The following is a 19,322-nucleotide window of genomic DNA, read 5'->3' on the forward strand; positions in this document are numbered from 1 at the left end:
TCCCTTTAACTGCAAAATCAACTGGGATATTTATAACCAGATGAAATGTTAATAAAAATAAGTTTGTGGGTGTTTTGCTATTAAAAGAAGTAAATAACATGTCTGGATTCAAGTACATAACAGTAGTAACCCCGTATTGCATTTCCTCAAACAACACGGCATTTCTTTTGGGGTCAAGGAGAGGGGAAAAATATCAAGCCATAGTGTTATCACTATTTTTGACGAGATCTTTCTCTTGAATGTATTGTTAGCCTTCCCTTCGTGGCTACATAAATACAGTTTAATTTAATGCATGTTTCATTAGCAATTTATTTATTTAAATTAAAAATTAGGTGGAAACTTTTCATTAAAGTTTTAAACTGAGCCAAACTCAGTCTTCTGAAATTGAAGGATGAAGTTCATGTTTGCCAGTAGTATGGTTTTGGCTACTGGTCACATTGCTTTGTAGCTGCTGCACTTGCCTGAGTGAAGATGGGCGATGGCGCGTCAGCGTGTGAGCCCTGGAGAGCCACTTTTGCCACCTTTTGTTCTAAGCTCATGTTCGAGCCTCAGAGCCCAGGTTGACTATATGTCCTACTCAGGGATGAATCACCATTGCTCAGGGATGAATCACCCTTCTTTTTAAGAGTAGGCCCAGGCTGACTGACACTGATGAGATATTAGTTTATGACTTCAAACCCTACATGGTGTGCAGTGAGAGGTGTCATTCAAACTGCTTGGTTCCACCACAGGACAGTTACATCTTTGATCTGAGGTTATGGATTCATGTATGTGGAGGGCAGACTTAAGTCACACTAGGATTTTCAGCTGTGCAGTGGTCAGTGCCCTGAACCCCTGCATTGTTCAAGAATGAGCTTATGTTACATTACGGAGGGAGACTATGATTGTGTTCTAACTGAAAGTAGAATGCTTGTTAGTTTTGGCAGCAGGTGTTTTTGTTGGTACTAACCTTTATAAAAGGAAGAATAGTGTTATGTACTTAAAAACAAACAGGAAAACATACATTCAAGCCTAGTTCTGACCTCCGTTTTACTCAGATAATTGCTTCACAACTTGGTAGAATCATTTAATCTCTGCATATTCTGACCTGCCCACCTACATCTGGCTATATAAGACTTGCAATCTACTTTCCCCAAATCAAACCCTGGATAATTTTTTCTTTGTATACTTGAATCTGATTCTAAGCTTAGACTGTACTGCAAAGCAGTGTTCTTCCTGGTTGTTTCTAATTATCTTGAATGTTTCTGATGTTGTTCTAGATTGAGGTTCTCCCCTTATATTTACTAAATATTATTCTATCACATAATAAAGGTGTGTGTTTTATAGTAGAATTAGGCCTACCATAGCCTAGGATTTATATACATCTGAATGGTAATGGACCTTTGTTTGTTGTCCCAGGTTCAAGGACGCCCACAGAAGACCCAGAGCATCATCATCTTGGAGTCCCACATAATCTGCTGCACCCTGAGCACCAGTGGCGGTTTGCTGCTGGAGTCTGCTTTCCGGGGGCAAGGAGGTGTCCCCTTCAGTTGTGTCATTATTGACGAGGTCAGTGAGCAGTCAGCCCTGTAGTCCTCTCATCTGATTTTACCTGACATTACATGTGTCTTTTTTCATGTTGAAATGTACTGCTAATGACTCCTCACAGTCAAAACTGTTCTTCCAGCACTGGGGTTTTACTTGTAAGGATGCCTGGTTGTTACAGAGTCCCTCCCAAGGACCGTCTGAGCTGCTTGGAATAGCTCCATTTACCTTTTGCAGCATTTTTAATATAACTTGGGACAGCTCTGAGCCACACCATTTTCTTAGTTCATTTTATTGAGCATACATTTATTCGGATTTATTGAGCAAACCTACTGTTTGCCAGATGTAGAGCTAGAAGACAAAAGGGTTGAAAATGAGATACAGAGAATCATTGTAGGAAGTCCAAGGTCCATAGTCCCCAGTGAGAACATGCAGAGGTGGGTGTGATGAAGTGCATCCAGTGGAAGAAGCTTCCAGGTCTTACAGCTGAAAGGTCAGCTAAGGAACATGGAAGAAAGTGAGATGAGGCAGGGACGCACAAACATGTAGTTCCGGCAGGAACAAAGAACACAGGCATGGCTGGCTCCCAAGTGTCAGTGACACCTGAGTGGTGACTGACTACAAAACGTGACTTTTTGTGTGACTGTTTTGTTGTTTGTTTCTCTAAAGAAAATCCTTGTTTTTGATATTTGGTGCAGAAGGAGAAAGTGTGGCTCATTTCTGAATGGTTAGGGTTAGAGCTTTTCTGAGGTAGGTAAAGGGCACATGGATACATAAAAACCAAAGATAATTAAGCTGATTTCTCCACTCTTTACTTTGTTACTCAGGCTGGGCAGGCTTGTGAGGTTGACACCCTGACTCCCCTTATCCACCGCTGCAACAAGCTCATCCTTGTAGGGGACCCGAAGCAGCTCCCTCCCACAACCATCTCCTTGGTGAGTTTCCTCCCATCAATTTAAAATGGAAGGGGCTTTTTGGAATTTTGGCAGGGGTGGGTGGGGGTCTTTGTTGGATCATCATCTCTTATTTGGAAAGGCTGGGAAAAGAGTATCACCATTTGAGTCTTTATCAAAGCATCTGAAAATGTCCCTTTGTTTGTTATTGTGCTTGTGTGTTTGACAGGAGCCCTATCAGAGACCGGAGACTAGAAAGACCCTACTCCATGTGCAGTGGGTTTTTTTCTTTAGGATAGGCAGTGTTCAGCTGTTTTAAGTGCCAGATATGATTTATTTTAGTAATGTAGATACACTAGAACAGTAATAAAAGAAAAACTTTAAAAACAAAGAGAATCCCAACCTACTGATTTAGTTAGAGGACATTTCCAGTTTTAAAATTCTGTATCCTATGGCCCTCACACATACAGGAAGGGAAGGTGATGGTGACAGAAGGGGACTGTGAGCTCTGCTGGTGGGAGATAGGCACCTGTGCTCTGATTGACCCTGCTTTGCTTCTTTTCTCATTAAAGCTAGCTCCTGAAAGTGTAAGCCTGGCCCAATTAGATGTTTGGGGTCATCTGAATGGCTCTAGACCATGGTTTTGAAATGTAAATTAAATGTTTTAATGTTGTATTGGTTGAATTTGTTGGAGGGCTGCGGTATGAAATGAAAGGGGGTGTTGATGGGCCTCAACTTGACTGCCCAGTTTGGTGATTGATTAAAAATAGCAAAAATGAGAAAAATCAATTTGGTTCCTCAACCTCTTTGTAGCACAGTTCAGTATTTTAACAGATCTCTGGTCATTTGTATGTTCATTGATACACTTTTTCAGTCTAGTGTCAGACTAATTCAGGCACTGTTTTAGGTGGTAGGTTATGACGGTGAAGGAAACAGATTAAAAGCCCTGCCCTCATCCGAGTGGGGACAGACACAAAAATTACTGAAGTAGGGGTGTCAGGTGGTTGTCAGGTTTGTGTACATGTGTACATAGGGTTGGCCTCTTAAAGGTGGCAGAAGCATTTTGTGCCAAGTTGGTTTCTTTCCAGTCAGTAAATAGTTGAGAAATATCCTTCTCTGTCAGAGTATACAAATCTTTGTCATTTTGTAGGATGGACGTGGCTTTTTTCTGTAAGTAAGTGTGTTACCTTATATAAGTCCTTTTTCTTTTTCCCCAGAGAGAGAAGATTCCAAATGAGGTTTCATCTAATTTGAATGAATAAACTTTAGGGTTATATGTAAATGAAATTGTCAGATGTCTACTAATATTTAGTTACACAAACGTATTTAAATTCACACATACAAATAATCTGTTATTTAGAAGTAATGCCTTTTTTCTCCACTCTCACAGTCTGTGAAACAGGTATATTCAAACTGCACATACAGCTTCAGTGCCGCATATCCTCACCACTACTCATGAAGAGTTCCCCATCTTAATACATTTTTCAAAGCATATTTTGCTTCTAGGCTATTCGATAAAATGCTTATCAAATATTGGTATGATGCTAATATTGAACAGTATCTTCCAAGGTACAACCATGATAAAATATTCAACAGTAATTTTCATTTGTCAGTTAGGTGACTGCTTTTCAGACTGCAGGTTGTAATCCATTAGTTGGGTATATGAAATCACTTTAGTTAAGTCAGTTATCTGTTTCCTCCTCAACTCGGAGACTACTGAGACTGCTAAGTACATATTGGAAGGATGTGTGAAACAATTAGATTTTAAAAGGGCTTGTTTACAGTGACATTGGATATATCTGTTTACTGAGAGCATAACCCAGAAATAATTGTTAAAATGTGTTATTTTCTTTCATCACTGAGTCAGGTGACCTCTGTTAGCATCAGAATAGCTTCAGTGTGCTCATGCACAAGATCATATCCTTTCATAGCAGAATGTGGATTTTGTTAATGAGGAGCAGAGACCTGAGCTTGTATTCCTAAGTTCCATGGATTTTCAAGGGCCAGGCTCAGAAACATATTTTTCTGACTCTGCTTGTTGGTAATGACCCTAAACCCTGTCATGTACATATTAGGGTGCAGTGGTTTTTTATAACAGTGGGGAAGGTACAGGTGGTTCTTCAAAGATTACTGCTTTATTTTCCCCCTTCCTGAAGGCACAGGAGTATGGCTATGAGCAGTCGATGATGGCCCGCTTCTGCAAACTGCTGGAGGAGAATGTGGAGCAGAACGTGAGCAGCAGGCTGCCTGTGTTGCAGCTGACTGTCCAGTATAGGATGCACCCCGACATCTGTCTCTTCCCTTCCAATTACATTTACAACAAGAGCCTGAAGAACAACAGGTGAGCTTCACTCATAACTTGGTGGCTGTTTTTTTTTTTGTAGGGTTAGCTGCTTATGATGAAGAGCTAGTTTACTGTGTTCTTCAATCTTGTCATAGAAAGCATAAATCAAAGGTTTAATAACTTTCTCTAATTATAAAAGTCATGTTGATTGCAGCAAATGAGGATAAGGAAAAAAAAGCTAGGAGAACCACCAATATTTATACCACCCAGAAATAGTTACTGTATAGAAGATGTATTTTGATACATCTTCTTTTGGTCCTTGTACTATGCATATCTTTTAAAAATTTTTTTTAAACTAAAAAGTCATACTGTAAATAGTATGAAATGGTTTGCTTTTTTTTTTTTTTTACTTCATTATGAGTAATTTTCCAGTTGCAATTGTTATGCTTTAATTACATAGTTCATTCCCCTAGCACTAGAATAGAAATAAAATTTGTCTTGTACCTTTCACTAAAGCACATTTCAATAAAAGAAGGTCCTTCTTGTTCCCTTATTTGCCCCAGCTTCCTACCCTACAAGGAAAATGGTAATACTAATTTAAAGTTCTTCATATAACTTGACTTGTGTCCTGAATGGTGGCTGCTTTCTTGTAGAGGGACTGAGACCACTCGGTGTTCATCAGACTGGCCATTTCAGCCCTACCTCGTGTTTGATGTCAGGGACGGCTCAGAAAGACGGGATAATGAGTACGTTCTCTCTACTCCCCAGAGGGGGTCCCAGAATTTTTAGAGTAGTTTTCTTCATATTTATATTCAAAACACTGTCCATACACATCTCTCTAATGTCACTGCATGATCATTTTTATTTAGCCAGGTTGTTGATAGCTTTTCCTTTTTAAAAATAAGTTACTAATATCTTTATATATTTCAGACTTTTAATTCTTAAGTGTATAACAGGGATTGTATTACTTAGCATGGTAGGCACTTGAGTGGATCCATGCCAAGGTCACAGTCTGAGCAAGGTTATTGTGGCCTAATAAGGAAGACAGACATCAACCAGATGTCATTAATTATGCCAGTTAAGTGTTGTGAAGGATCATTATAGATTCAGCTGACTTATGGGTGTGAGACAGAGGGTGGCAGTACATTATGTGTATTAGATTATTCAGGTAGTCTGTGACAACAGTGGTGGTCACTAATAAGAATATGCCTGGAGGGGCCATGGCTTCTTGTGAGAGAGTAGAGGAGTCATAGTCTGAGGGCTGCCTTTGTTAGCACAGATGCAGACACCACCTGTACATGAAGTTAGGGGAAATACACACCCACCTGTGTCTTGCGACAGTGTCCTTGGTCAGGTCTGGGTATTAGTCATAAGCAGAGAAGTTAGGGATACAGAGAAGCAGTCAGCTGGAGCTTGCAATGCTGGAGGGATTGTGGAATGGAACAGAGGACTGAAGGTTGAGCCCCATATGCATTATGGTGATGGAAGGTCACAAGCAGAGAAGAGGAATGTTTGAGGTAACCAAGCAGAATAAAGGTTTCAAGGATGGAAGAGATAGCTAACTGGGTTGTCTATAAGTTCTTGAAGTGAGAGAGAAAGGCAGCCTCAAGGATAGATGTTTTATGCAGTGTCCCCTAGTGCCACTGTAATACTGCATCTGTTGTAGGATGGAGGGAGTGTGTGCTGTTTGTGGGATGAGTTGGGAGTGTAAGGTGAGTCCAGCGAGGAAGACACTTGAGGACTGGGCCACTGTAGGACCCCATGTCGTTCATCTTCAGGGGCCTCATCACCACAAATCCATGTGATGCCCTCCCTTTGATTATGTTTCTGTGATTAATTGGCATGGCCAGTGGTGGGGAATTAGATAATATACCTGAAGCATTTTCTCAGTGTCTGTAAGATAGCAAATCTTTAACATTGGCTCTTTGTTATCTCCTTTATTATACTTTTGTTCTTTTACTATTCCTGTTTCAATAGATGTTTAAGAAATTAGTGCCTAAACCTCAATTGACTTTGAACTCTTTTTCTGTCTTACAACTTGGTTTCACTAGGCAGTTATTTTTGGATTTATTCACATGTACGATATTAAGGGTCAGTGGAACAACCTCTCAGTCACTGCTGACTGAGCAGTGATGAGACTTACCTATCTCCCTTTGTTGTAGTGGAAAAAAAGTGGAACTTAAGTCAGCAGTCAGACTGCTGTTAGTTTTGATGTGTTTTTTTCCATCTTTTTTAGCTCATATGTAAATGTTCAAGAAGTAAAAGTGGCCATAGAATTGATTAAACTTCTTAAGGACATAAGAAGAGACATTACTTTCCGAAACACTGGCATAATAACCTATTACAAGGCTCAGAAGATGATGATTCAGAAGGCATTGGACAAAGAATTTGGAGGAAAAAGGTGAGGCATCTGTATTTTTACAGATATTTCCAGTTTCTCTGTTGAATTAAGAAGGGGGCTAGACAGAAAGGAGGAAAGGAAACTTTGTAGTGAGTGGTTTTGGACCATGATGGTCAGTCTTGCAGAGGACTCTCTGGGTCAGGGTGGGCGTGCTTGCAGCCCTGTGGTTAGAGCCTCCTGCTGTTGGATGCTGATCACCATGGGAGACCTACAGTGAAGCTGATGGAGCAGCTCCCCCATGCCTTTCCCTTTGGTTCCATGACTGTCAGTCTGAATTCTAATTCTGGGGAGAAAACAGGAAGTCACATTGTCACTGAATAAATGGTTTAACCCTTTTAGTGTCTTTATGTATAGGGAAAGGATAGTGTTTTTGTCTCTTTTTTCCCTTAACAGTAAAATTAAAGATTAAATATTGGAAATTCAGTGACTCAAAAGTGTCTTAACCTAGAAACACACAAACTACCAAAATCGACTCTAGAAAACAGAAAATTTTAACAGACCTATTAAAAGTAAAAAGATGGAGTTAGTAATCAAACACTTTACAACAAAGAACTCAGGACCAGATTTTGTAAATGGATAAATTTTCGTCCATGTGTACAATCAAATATGTAGTCATAAAAGAAAGCAAGCACTGGCCCACACTGTAGTGTAGATGAGCCTTGAAAACACACTGAGTGAGAGAAGCCAGACGCAAAAGTTGTATGTTCTGATTCCATTGCTGTGGAATGTGCAGTGTAGAAGAATCTGAAGAGATGGGAAATGTATGTATGGTGGCCAGGGTCTGTGGAGGAGGGAAAATTGTGACAGAGTTCCTCTCTTGGGTGATGGAAATGCTGTGAAATTAGTGGCGATGGCTGCACAACATAGTGAATGTACTTAAAAACCACTGAATGGTATACTTTACAATGGAGACTTTTAAGTTATGAAAGTTATATTTTTGTAAGTACAGACACCATGGAAGTTTCTGAAAAATACTACTCTACGAATATGTATGTTTAATAGTTATCTTTTTCCAGTAAACTCTTCTGTTTTGTAAAATAGGCCAGCAGAAGTGGATACTGTGGATGCATTTCAGGGTCGTCAGAAAGACACTATTATTGTCACATGTGTCAGAGCAAATGCCATGAAAGGCTCAGTCGGGTGAGTAACTGTCAATATTGAGTTTTTAAATTGTGAAATTGACCCACTGTTGGGTCTGCTTCTTTTGATACCTTGTATGTTAATCCATGACACAGTGTGAATCTGTTCTTTTACTTAATAAGTATGAAATAAGTCATTGGGTCAAGTGTATTTTGCAGGGGCCTGCTGCTCTCCCACAGAAGTGTCATACTTGGTTTTTCCTCATCTCTCTGTTTTCTGCTTTTGCCAAGTTTATTAACCATAACTACAGTCAGTTTACTTACCAGAGATGTTCTGGGCACTATAGTGGGTATATAGAGTGGGTGACAGAAAACCCCCGAGTTTCAGGGCTTGAGATTTTTTTCTTCTCGTGAGTAGCAGATGAAATTTACAAATCGAAAATGTTTTAATTGTTCTTAAAGAAAATAGTAATTTAAGTTCTCTCTGCCCCTGCCTAAAGATAGTCTGCATATGCAAATGGAGGACAGTTCTCTCCGGACCATTTTGTAAAAAGCTTATTCTTTTGCAGCTTATCTGAAATTTCAGCTTTACTTTGTAGCAGTTCCATTATTTCTGAGCTCTTTCTGACCTGATGTATGTGTATTTATGCACTAGTTCTACAGTATTTTAGTAATCTCAGATTTAAGAATAATCTGTCTAGTGTCATAGTTTTAGAATGTCTTTAGAAATCATAACTGTTGAAATTTCCAGTACCTCATTCAAGTCAAAATAGACAGTTGTTAACAGATGTATCCCTTTGAAAGAAAGCACTGGATTTTTTTTTGCTGTTTTCAAGGTGAATTGCTTCTTTGCCAAGTGCCCTGTGGCTTTCAAAAGTAAGAGCCCACAAAAAATCATCTAAAATATGGCCTGTATCTCATCCACACTGATACCTAGGTCCCTCTGGAGAAAAGTAAATTTTTTTTTTTTTTTTTTTGCCTAGATCTCTGGCGAGTTTGCAGAGTTTGAACATCACCATTACACGAGCCAAATACAGCCTCTTCATCCTTGGACATCTGAGGACCCTAGTGGTAGGTACATTCTTGGTGACTAGAGAACTCAGAAGTTTACCCTTCATTACTGATAGAGGGTTGAGAATTAGTTTTTATTTTCCATCAACATGGAAACGGTTTGGAGGATACATGGAGACATGAGAGAATGAGGCTTTTGCCCAAGTTCTGTGTCCCCCAGCAGCTTCTTCCTGTTGCTGTCATACACGGAGACTACTCTCTGCCTCAGCCCGAGGCCCAGGTATCCAGTGTCCTCTCAAGATGACCTTTAAAAAATTATATCTATATCCTAGGGTTGTTAGATGATGTGTGAATTGTACTTGTGAAGTATTGGAACTACTAAATGTGGTTGTTGGCCAGTTGAACACCACAGTGAGAGCTTGTGAGAGAGTGTGCTCAGCTGTCCTCTGTCTAAGCTCTGAGATCAGACCAGTGGGGTTGCAGGACAGGAGTGCAGGTGCTGCTCCAAAAGGGCCAGCAAGCAGGTTCATTTGGGAGACAAATGTCTGTCTTCACTTGGTGTTAGCACAGCCAGCTAAAGCTTATTTGCTGTAGGGGCGACAACTTTCAGTTCTCCTCATTTCTTTAACAAAGTCATGGCGTTATCTTAGGAGAGATTTCCCCATTTTGGTTAGTGCCACCAGAGAGCACTCAAACATAGTCTTTCTCATTGTACTCTTACCAGCTGTATCTTCAGCATCTGTTTTGTGTCCTCTTGGATTTTTGTAGTTGTGTACCTCAAGTACTGCTAAAGGCTTTGTAATGTATTATAAAACATTGACATTTAGTGCATGCAGTGGAATAGAGGTCACTGTTACTCCTTCTGCTCTTTAAAATTGAACTTCTGTGCCCGGCTGGGCCTGGCTCAGCAGTTGAACATCAACCTAGGATCCAGGCGATCAGGGTTCGATTCCTGGTCAGGGCACATGCCCAGGTTGTGGGCTCAATCAATGACTCTCTCATCATTGATGTTTCTGTCTCTCTCTCTCCCTCTCCTTTCCTCTCTCTGCAATCAATAAAGATATATTTTTTTTAAAAAATGAACTTCTGTTCATTGGGATAAAATTGAGTGGGGTAATATGTTCTTATAATTAGAAACCTTTCTGTTAATTTCACTGTTTTGCTTCTCTGCCACATAAATTTAGATATATTGGACATTTAAAGATTTGTCTTCAACAACTATTTGGGTAAACTGAAGGGCACGTGGAACTGCTCTGCTGTATTTTGCAAATTCCTATGAATCTAATGTTTCCTAAGAATAAAAGGCACTTTTTTAAAATCCTCACATGACGTTATGTTTTTATTGATTTTAGAGAGGAAGGGAAAGAGACAGAGAAAGGGAGAAATAGAAAAAAATGATGTGAGAGAGAAATATCTAATTGTTTCCTCCCATATGCTCCCCAACTGGGGATCTAACCTGAAACCTGGGTATGTGCCCTGACAGACAATCAAACCTGTGACCTTTTGCTACATGAGACTATACTCTGAGTCACATTGGCCATGGATTCTTGACGTCCACATGGTCCCAGGGCAGCCATGCCTCCTCTTCCGTCAGCCTTTGTCTGTTTTTCTCCTCATGCTACTTTTTCTTCTTCGTAAGGAGCCCAAGTTCTGAAGGTTATGCAGGAGCAGTTTACTGCTGAGGAAAATACCAAAGGGAGGAGAGGAAAGAGACTTGAAGTTATGTGGGCTTTCATGCATTAGATGTGCTTTTCTAACCTTGTCTCCTCTGGTAAAGTGACAGAAAGTGGCATGACTTCCATCCTTGGATTAAGATGGTGTAGCCCTTTGGAGTTTTGGAGGCCTTTGGGAATTTGATGAAAGCTATGGTGCTTTTTCTAGAACAGTCACAAGCACTCAGAAGTTAGGTAGGGCTATCTGAAGCCAAGCCTTCCTGCTGCAAGTGTCATTAGCCTTGCAAGAGGCAGGCAGGACCAGATCAGCAGTCAGGGCACTTCCTGGGATGATAGAAAGGCTCTGTCTACACTGTCCAGTTCACTGAGTGCTGGTCATGTGCAGCTGCTGAGTACAGCCCAGCCAAGTGTGGCTCAGCAGTTTGATTCCCAGTCAGGGTACATGCCCAGGTTGTGGGCCCAATCCTCAGTCGGGGACATACAGGAGGTAGCCGATCAATGACAGCTCTCATCATTGATGTTTTTCTCTCCTCCTTTCCCTTCCTCTCTCTGAAATCAAGATACATTTTTAAAAACAAATCAAAACATGGCTGGTACAACCTGAAGTTTTCACTCTATTTTTTTTTAATTATCCAAAATGTAAATAGCTCCTTCCGTCTCTTGTCCAGCATACCTTGCTCTCCATGCAGTAGAAGCCACCGGGGTGAATGGCTGGCATTCTTGCTCACACTGATGACTTCTAATGGGCTGTTGGTCTGTACGCGGACTTCTTTTCCTCAGTCTTCTCTAAGAAGTAACGGGTTCTGGAGAATCAGTTTGTGAAAGTCTACTTCTTTATTTGTTCAGAAATGAAGTGGGGTCCTCCTGTTTCCTAGGCTTATGTTTGTCAGGGTGTAACTGCTTCTCTCTTCTCTTGGTTTCAAGGACAATCAGCATTGGAACCACCTGATTCAGGATGCACAGAGGCGTGGTGCCATCATTAAAACCTGCGACAATAACTATAAACACGAAGCCAGGAAGATCCTGAAGCTCAAGCCCATACTGCAGCGAAGCCTGACCCACCCTCCTGCTGCTGCTGCTGCTGCTGCTGCTGCTGCTTCAGAGGGCTCTAGCCCCCAGGGTGGCTTGCCCAGCAGCAGGCTGGACAGTGAACTGGTCAGGATGTTGCTTGCTGCTTCCCTTTATCACAGACCCTCAGATTCTAAGGAAGCTGCTGGTACAAAGGACCAGCTTCCTGTTAAGGACCAACTTCGGGACCCACGACTGCTCAGGAGGATGGGCATGAGCCATGAAGCCAAAGGGAACTGCCTAAGGGATCCAGAGCTCTGGAGACCCTGTCATCCTGGAGCAACCCCTCCCTCAAGAGAGCGCAGCTTCCCTGTAAATCCTCAGGCTCTAAGTGGCACTATGGAGCTGTCCAGGGCCGCAGGGAGCAGCCACAGACCTCGTGTGTCCTGTGAACCTCCTGCTGCCAGTTCTGACTCCACAAATAAAAGGACCTGTGACCAGGAAGGGGAGCACAGCCACCAGAGAAAAACCAGGGTGTTCAGTGACAGGAACCAGGAGATGCTTAGCTGTGTGAGCCTTCACACCAAGAGGACCTATGGCTGGGACAACAGGAGACCAGAGGAGGAAGACAGCAGTGCAAAGAGAAGAAAGCGATACTAAAGCCAGGTGACGTGCTGCTGGCCACAGTGTTATGGCAAACTTAGGTGGCCAGCTAATAGGACTATCTAGATAAATGTTTTGTTTCTTAAAGGAGTTTGTGTGCTGTTGGAGAACAAGGAAAATGTGTCTGAACCCTAATCTGTTGCTTATCTTCACTACTTTTTTTTCAGTTGCAGAAACTCTCAGAGGGTTTTTGTGTATTAGTAATAATGCCCTTGAAGATGGGCTTGAAATGTTGATCTCTTGTTCTTCTAGAAAATGTTAGGTTAGACTGGAGTGAGTATTGTGGAAGTTGAAATGTATATTTGTATAGCAAATAGCAAAATCCTTTTAAAATTTCATCCAGTAGATAGCTTTTCTTCCTCCTGCTTAAAATGTTAATAATTTCACCAGAACAAACTTCATGTTAAGAAAAGAAAGGAAAGCAACCTTTCTGGCAGGCTTTAGAGTCTGGGACACTGGTACTGCTGCTGGTCAGTGTCTCTAGTTATATTTACAGAGGCACTGGAAACCTCCTGGAGGAAGCTTGGGAAGCTAAGTTCTGTAAGGTCAAGTTCTGCTGCTGTACATTTTCAAATGAGGCCCCTTGGCATGGACATGACTTTTCTGTATGAGTTTAGCTATCTATTTTAGTAAGCACGTAGCCCTCCAGTTAAAATTCTTATCCTTCCTGAAATAGACAGAAATGAAATAACTCTTGAGTTAGCATTCAGATTCCCCAGTATATTGAGCTTTCTGTAACAGGTGGGTCCTACTCCAGAGGTGACCCAGGGTTGGGTTAGTGCTGATGGCTCTGTAGACCACCTCAGCTTGCTGTGATAGCTTGCAGGTTGCCAGGGAAACCTGAGTCCGTTTTTGGTAAAGTCTGGAAACTCCATGTTAAAGATCTTCCCTGAGGGTATTCTGGTCACCAGGTAGCTTGGAATCATAAGAACAGGCCAGGTATACTATAGAGTGTCCCCCCAAACGTATACACCCTTTAATAGCTGATAGCTCAATTGATGTTTCTTTGTTTTCAGATTTAACCCACTGGAATTAACAATTACTCAAAGTGTATATATAATTTTGGAGGACACCTTATATTTTATGCAGGATTGAAACACCCTTTTCAAAGAGAAGGCTAGAAGAGGTGTGTAAGAACCAGGAAGAGAGTTTATGTTTCCTGTGATGTTTGGAAACCATCTTAATATATGAAAATACACTAGGGCTATAGAGCAGCTGGCAGGAGTGGACTAATTTTGTGGTGGGAAAGTGGCCATAGTGAGCGGAGGCTTAGGAGACTTGGAGAAGGGAGGGGTAGAGATCTCAAAGCCCACTTTTCAAGAATGAACTAGGGGTGTCACAGACACGAGAATGTACATTCATGGCAGCTGACAGTTGTTGGAACCAGGTTCGGAGGACTGTGCTGCAGTTCCACTAGCTAACTGGGATAGGAAAACAACCCTGAAGACAAGCTTGCACCATGTCAACTTTTCTTTGTCATCTGTTTTTTAAGCGAAAAGGGCTTTGTGTTTGTCAGAAATTCTACTGACGTACATTACTAAGAGTTCTTAAAATAGCAATGTTTGATTGCCAAAATTTAAACATTCTAGTTTTTCATTGCCTGTGTCCTCTCACTGGTGTCTGGATAGCACCCTTGTCTCTTTGAAGCAGGTTTTCCCTTTGTGTGGGGAGAGTCCTTCCTTGGCTGTAGCACAGAAGAAAGTGCAGGGATAGGGACAGGGGCTCCATAAGCAAGAAATCTCATCATTACTTTAAGTTTATTTTCCTACTGTCCTGGTAAAGTGCTAAATTTAGCAGATACTTGGAGTGGTGATAATTTAGTGTCTAACAATTCTGTATGCTTTGTAAAGGAGGCATGGCAAAACTGTTAGGGTATGGTTGCTTCTGTAGCAGGTCTGCTTCTATAGTAGGTGAATTAAGAAACAGTTGTTCCCCAGGAAGCATGCTTTGTTGCAGTGCCCGAACATCATTCTTTCCAGTTAAGTTCCATGCCAGTTCTTATTCTATTGTGTTCATTTGTTGGCTCGCCTAACCTGATTTCGTTGGAGACCTGCATGATACTTTCCAAGGAGCAAGCCTGTGTCCTGACAGCCTCTCCCAGCAGAACACAGTATACCTAACCTTGCCTTTGAAACCATTTGTTGTTCACTTGGTAAAAGCATTTGCGTGAAACATTCCATATGCATTCTGTGGCCTTTCTTGATGTAGCTGTCACAGCAGTGTTGTTAATGGGCAGTTAATCTGACTGCAAGGTGAAAAGGGCTGTTTGCTTTGTCCTGGCCAAGGCATTATACAAAAGTGCCCTGTCTTTCAGTATCAGTTACAACACGAATATATTCTACCAACTTTGCTTTTCCTATGTAATTTGCCTTGGGTTTTATTGTGCACAGTTTATTGAGTTGTATGTTTTCATGTATTATCAGGAGAATTTTGATAAGTACATGCGAATAATCTGTTGAGTTTTATAACTACAATGTACCTAAACTATTTTCTAAAGTTAGCTGTGCACATTACAATATTTTGCTGAAGCTTTGAATTAGCCTATGCTCTAAATTCCTAACTGTATTTGGAAAACATTAGGTCCGTTGTCTTTGTTAAAACCTACATGTTGAGAAAATAGCAGAATTAAAAAGTGGAAACACAACTGACATGGGTTGAGTTCTCTGTTACTGAAAAAGGTACAACATACTTCCCTGATGATCCACTGGGGCTGCCATTTGATCTGTTTTGTGCTGAAATTGCCTGGTGGGTATTTGTTTATTCAAGCTTACTACCAGCCCTCACCCCACTCTCTGGCTTCCCAGCCCTTTTTGGAATCTTGACCATAAGGTAATGAGGTGCAGTGTGGGCAGCTTGGTGGTGTGCCAGAATGAAGTTTGGTCCAGCAGAAATGTGTGCTCCCCTAGGCTGAGATTGGGAGGGAGGGACTTATGAACAGTGACCCATGAAAGGAGCTTCCAGGGGCACTACCAATGGAGGGGCAGGTATAGATGTATCTGTGAGGGCTGCTTGCTGATGGACACAGAAGTGGAACATGTTTTGTAAAAGCTTAGTAACTTCAGGAAGTGGAGTCAAACCTTTTTAGGTAGTGCCTGTTGGAAGGTAGGTGCCCTTAGCCTCAGTGTCACTGTCCCCAGGGTGAGTGATCAGATACCTTTTCTGGCTGTTTGCTCATTCCTGCCTCGTGCACAAATTCTCAGGAGGGCAAAGGAACATATTTGGGAGTTACAGGCATACTAAATTCACTAAATGGCCTGATGAGAGTGCACATCCTGCAAGGACCATAACGTTTAAGGAATTCATTACAGCTATAGCAGTGATTTTTAAAGTCATTCTTGTCTAGTTCAGGCACAGTCACAGCCACCTCCTGGGTTCCCCAGTCACTGAAAAATGAATAAATCAGGGAGAAAACTGAAATTTAGCTCCAGCTTAAATAGAACTTACAGTACTATATGGCACCATGAAGGCAGTTTCTGTGCACCTGGGACTTCATCACTCTGAAGGACCTGAGGTATTGTCACCATTTCTGTGCAGAAGGCACTCATCAAATCAAAGGCATAAACAAGACTGCCTGTGGAGGCTGGGCTGCTGGGAGCTGTGGTGGTGGCCCTGTGTGCAGCTGTTCCTCACAGCCAGACCTCTGTGTTTCCAAGCAGCATGGTTGGAAACAATCATTAGATGGAGTTTTCGACCCTTGGGTGCACTTTGCAGTCACCAGGAAGCTTTTGGAAACCCCCCAGCTCCTGGGCCCTACGTAGCCTACAATTTCTGATTTAGGGAGTCTGGGGCCCAGTGAATTAAGGTTAGCAAGCTGGGGTTAAATCTTTGAACCTGGGGACTGTATGTCCATGGTGGTTTGGTCATTCTCAGCTCACTGATCAGCGCACAAACTCAGCAGCTCTTTTAACCACTTTTTGTGAAAGAAATCTTAGAGTGTGTGTAAGACTGATGGAAGGTGAGAGGCCAATCATAGAGTAAACATCATTGAACTTCCTTTCCAGCATAGGAATAGGACATTATTAATAGGAAAGGGCCTCTCCACAAGCCCCCTCCAGCTGCTTGTAACTACCATTCTGAATCCTGTAGAGACCACGAGGCTCCTGCACCCACTTGAGAGGGGAAAGGAACAACAATTGACAGTATGCAGCAGCAGTGTTATGAGCACCACACACAATTTGTTTATTCCTTATCATCATCCTAGGATATAGGTGGTGGTTTTAACATCCCCACTGAGGCACAGAGAGTCTGAGTCACTTGCCCGTAGTTAGCCAGGAGGTCAGAACCAGAATATATCCCTTCACCACCATTTCTCTGCTTTTGTTTCCACCTTCCCTTTCAGGGAAAAATGTGAGCCCTGGGTCAACTGTGAACTGTACCACCAGGAACACAGCCACTGAGACTCCAGAGAGCCTGGCCAGACCCCATAATGCCCGAGGGGTGCATGGGCCAGGCAGTGTGAAATCTCTGCCAGGAACCAGATTTCCCGTGCCCAGCAGAGTGGGGGAGAGGGCACTAGAAGTAGGCAGAAAACCCAAGGACAGAGTACTGCCTCTCTTATTTTAAAAGATCTCCTTTAATTTGCAGGATACATTGCTTAATGTTGTAAAGTAGGTTGAAGAAAGGTGTATTTAAGACAAAGGTGTATATTATTATTAAAAAATAAGCCCTAGCTGCTGTGACTCGGTTGGGCATCATCTTGTGCACCAGGAAGTTCTATTCCTGGTTGGGTAGGGGCACATGCCCAGGTGGTGGGCTCTATCCCTGGTAAGGGGCATGCAGAAGGCAGCCAGTCAATGATACACTCTCACATTGATGTTTCTCCCTCTCCCACTTTTGATAAAAATCAATAAACTATTCTTTAAAAAATACATAGATACATAAAATAGAGGGAAAAGGGGGCAGCTGTGCAGCTCGGTGTTACAAGCTTGGGCTTCTGTGCTATGACTGGATTTGCATCTGGACTCTGCCTCTTTGGGGCTGTGCGACCTTGGGCAGTTTCCCTACCCTCTCTGCTGGGTTGTCATTTCTTTGTGCCCTTCCTCTGGTTGGGGAAACACAACCCACCTCCCTTGATAGAATAGGGAATGCTAGACGTGAAGGGTGGTCACACTGGTACAGGGGGTTGGGGGGCAGGCAGGGTTGTCAGCTGGAGGCATGCCTGGTGAGGAGGGCAGTGCTGAAGCAGCATCTAGGCCACAGGGACAGCAGGGGGCTCTTAGGGAACTCTGGTCAGGATGCTGGGTGATGCTGTGACTTCCTAGGGCCTTCCCCATGCCTCTAGCTTTCCCAGCATGTATTTGGGTGTCCTGAGGTCCTACAGGTAATCTTTCTAGCTAAGTTATGCAGAGTTGCCTTTCAGTGTGCTGCCTCAGCTCTATGACCAGTTCACTTGGGGAGCCCCAGGGTTCAGAGCCAGACAATGGCTCAATTGGAGCCTGCTGTCAGCTCTCAGCTCACATTCTTGAAACAGAGATGTCAGCCCTCAGCACAAAGCTTTGCAGGGGGCTCAGCAAGTGCTGGGTGACTGTGTTTGGATGTGATTGGGGCACTTAAAATTTCCAAAGATTGAGCACCTGAATTAATCTGAAATATATTACTTTTAAAATTATAGAACACATATACTTAGTAAGCAGGGATTTAAGTTGTGTGTTTTTTTCCCCTTAAGTCTTCTTTCTCTTTACAAGCTACACTCCTATTCATCCCGGACTGAAGCAATTAAGGAGGTGGCAGAGCTGTGAACAGTGGGTTAAGATGTCACCTTATCAAGACATCACCAGGTGACCAAGATCAAAAGAATGACTTCCAGGACTGCACGTAGCTGCATTACATTCCCAGCCTCAGTTTGCCCCATATAACCCAATCCCTCAGGGCACTCCTGAAGACAGGCTTTTGGATGCTTGTATTCTCCCTGTCTTCTTGGTTGGCCAGCCTTCTCAATAAACACCTTGTATGAATACAGCAACAATCAGCCCTGAGCACCACTGGGGTTTCCTGGTAACGGATGTTCTGTGGGAAAGTACTAGAGACATATATCAGAAAAAAAACAGTTAATTAGCTCTGAATGGAGGATTATGGGTAATTTTAATTTAGAAATCACCATCATCTTGACTTTCTGTATCTCTAACTTCCCTAGGGCAGTGATTTGTGTTTTCTAAAGGAAAAAAATAGCAATTAAAGCTTTTATGTTCTTGGCCTTTTCCCTTAAGTCTTCTGGCCTGAGTTGTGCTGGGATGTGCTGGGGTTTGTGCAGGGATGGCATGAGGGAGATTGGCCCAGCCTAAAGTGCTGGGACCAGGACAGGGGTGGAAGTCTGGGGTGGGCCCCCCTTCATTCCTTCCTGCTCCACCCTGGCCTAGCAGGCCTGCTGGGAGATGTCATCAGCTGTTCCTCGGTGCCCGTAAACTGTCACAACTGGACAGTGGCAGAAGGGGCAGAAACTGCACACACAGAAGTCTACTTATTTAGAGGGGGAGGAGGGAGCAGAGTCTAGGCTGCCTTGGAAGGTAGGTAGGGAGTCATTTCCCCTAGCAGCAAAGGCACTGTGAGTAAACCTGACCCCCCATGGTATCTCACTGCAGCAGGGTAGGAAAGGGGACAGGAAGTTGGGGTGCAGCCCTGGGGAGATGTCCCCTTCCTGGGGCACTGGTCTGGGTTAAACTCTGGGCTCTGGTGTCAGGCTGTCCTGAGTCAACTCCTGCCCCTGTTTCTTAGCAAGAGGGTATGACCCTTCCTCCTGGCTAGCAAAATCTGGGGGCACTTTTGGTTATCATACTGGGAATACAGCTG

General features: G+C 42.7%; 1 protein-coding gene across 1 annotated transcript in view; it reads left to right on the forward strand.

Annotated features, from left to right (window-relative positions):
- The window catches only part of LOC308552000 (putative helicase senataxin), a gene marked incomplete at both ends in the record, with an annotated part of 51,728 nt that extends 39,195 nt beyond the window's left edge, over positions 1-12,533 (forward strand). Inside the window, 8 exons of the mRNA XM_081126941.1 lie at positions 1,399-1,548; positions 2,352-2,459; positions 4,574-4,758; positions 5,355-5,447; positions 6,938-7,102; positions 8,144-8,242; positions 9,165-9,252; positions 11,790-12,533. Of these exons, the coding sequence (XP_080983067.1) occupies positions 1,399-1,548; positions 2,352-2,459; positions 4,574-4,758; positions 5,355-5,447; positions 6,938-7,102; positions 8,144-8,242; positions 9,165-9,252; positions 11,790-12,533 (1,632 nt within the window). The remainder of the gene's footprint in view (positions 1-1,398; positions 1,549-2,351; positions 2,460-4,573; positions 4,759-5,354; positions 5,448-6,937; positions 7,103-8,143; positions 8,243-9,164; positions 9,253-11,789) is intronic.
- Between the last annotated feature and the right edge of the window lie 6,789 nt (positions 12,534-19,322).

The sequence above is a fragment of the Miniopterus schreibersii genome (assembly GCF_964146895.1).
Source record: "Miniopterus schreibersii genome assembly, chromosome: Y".
NCBI classification, from domain to species: Eukaryota; Metazoa; Chordata; class Mammalia; order Chiroptera; family Miniopteridae; genus Miniopterus; species Miniopterus schreibersii.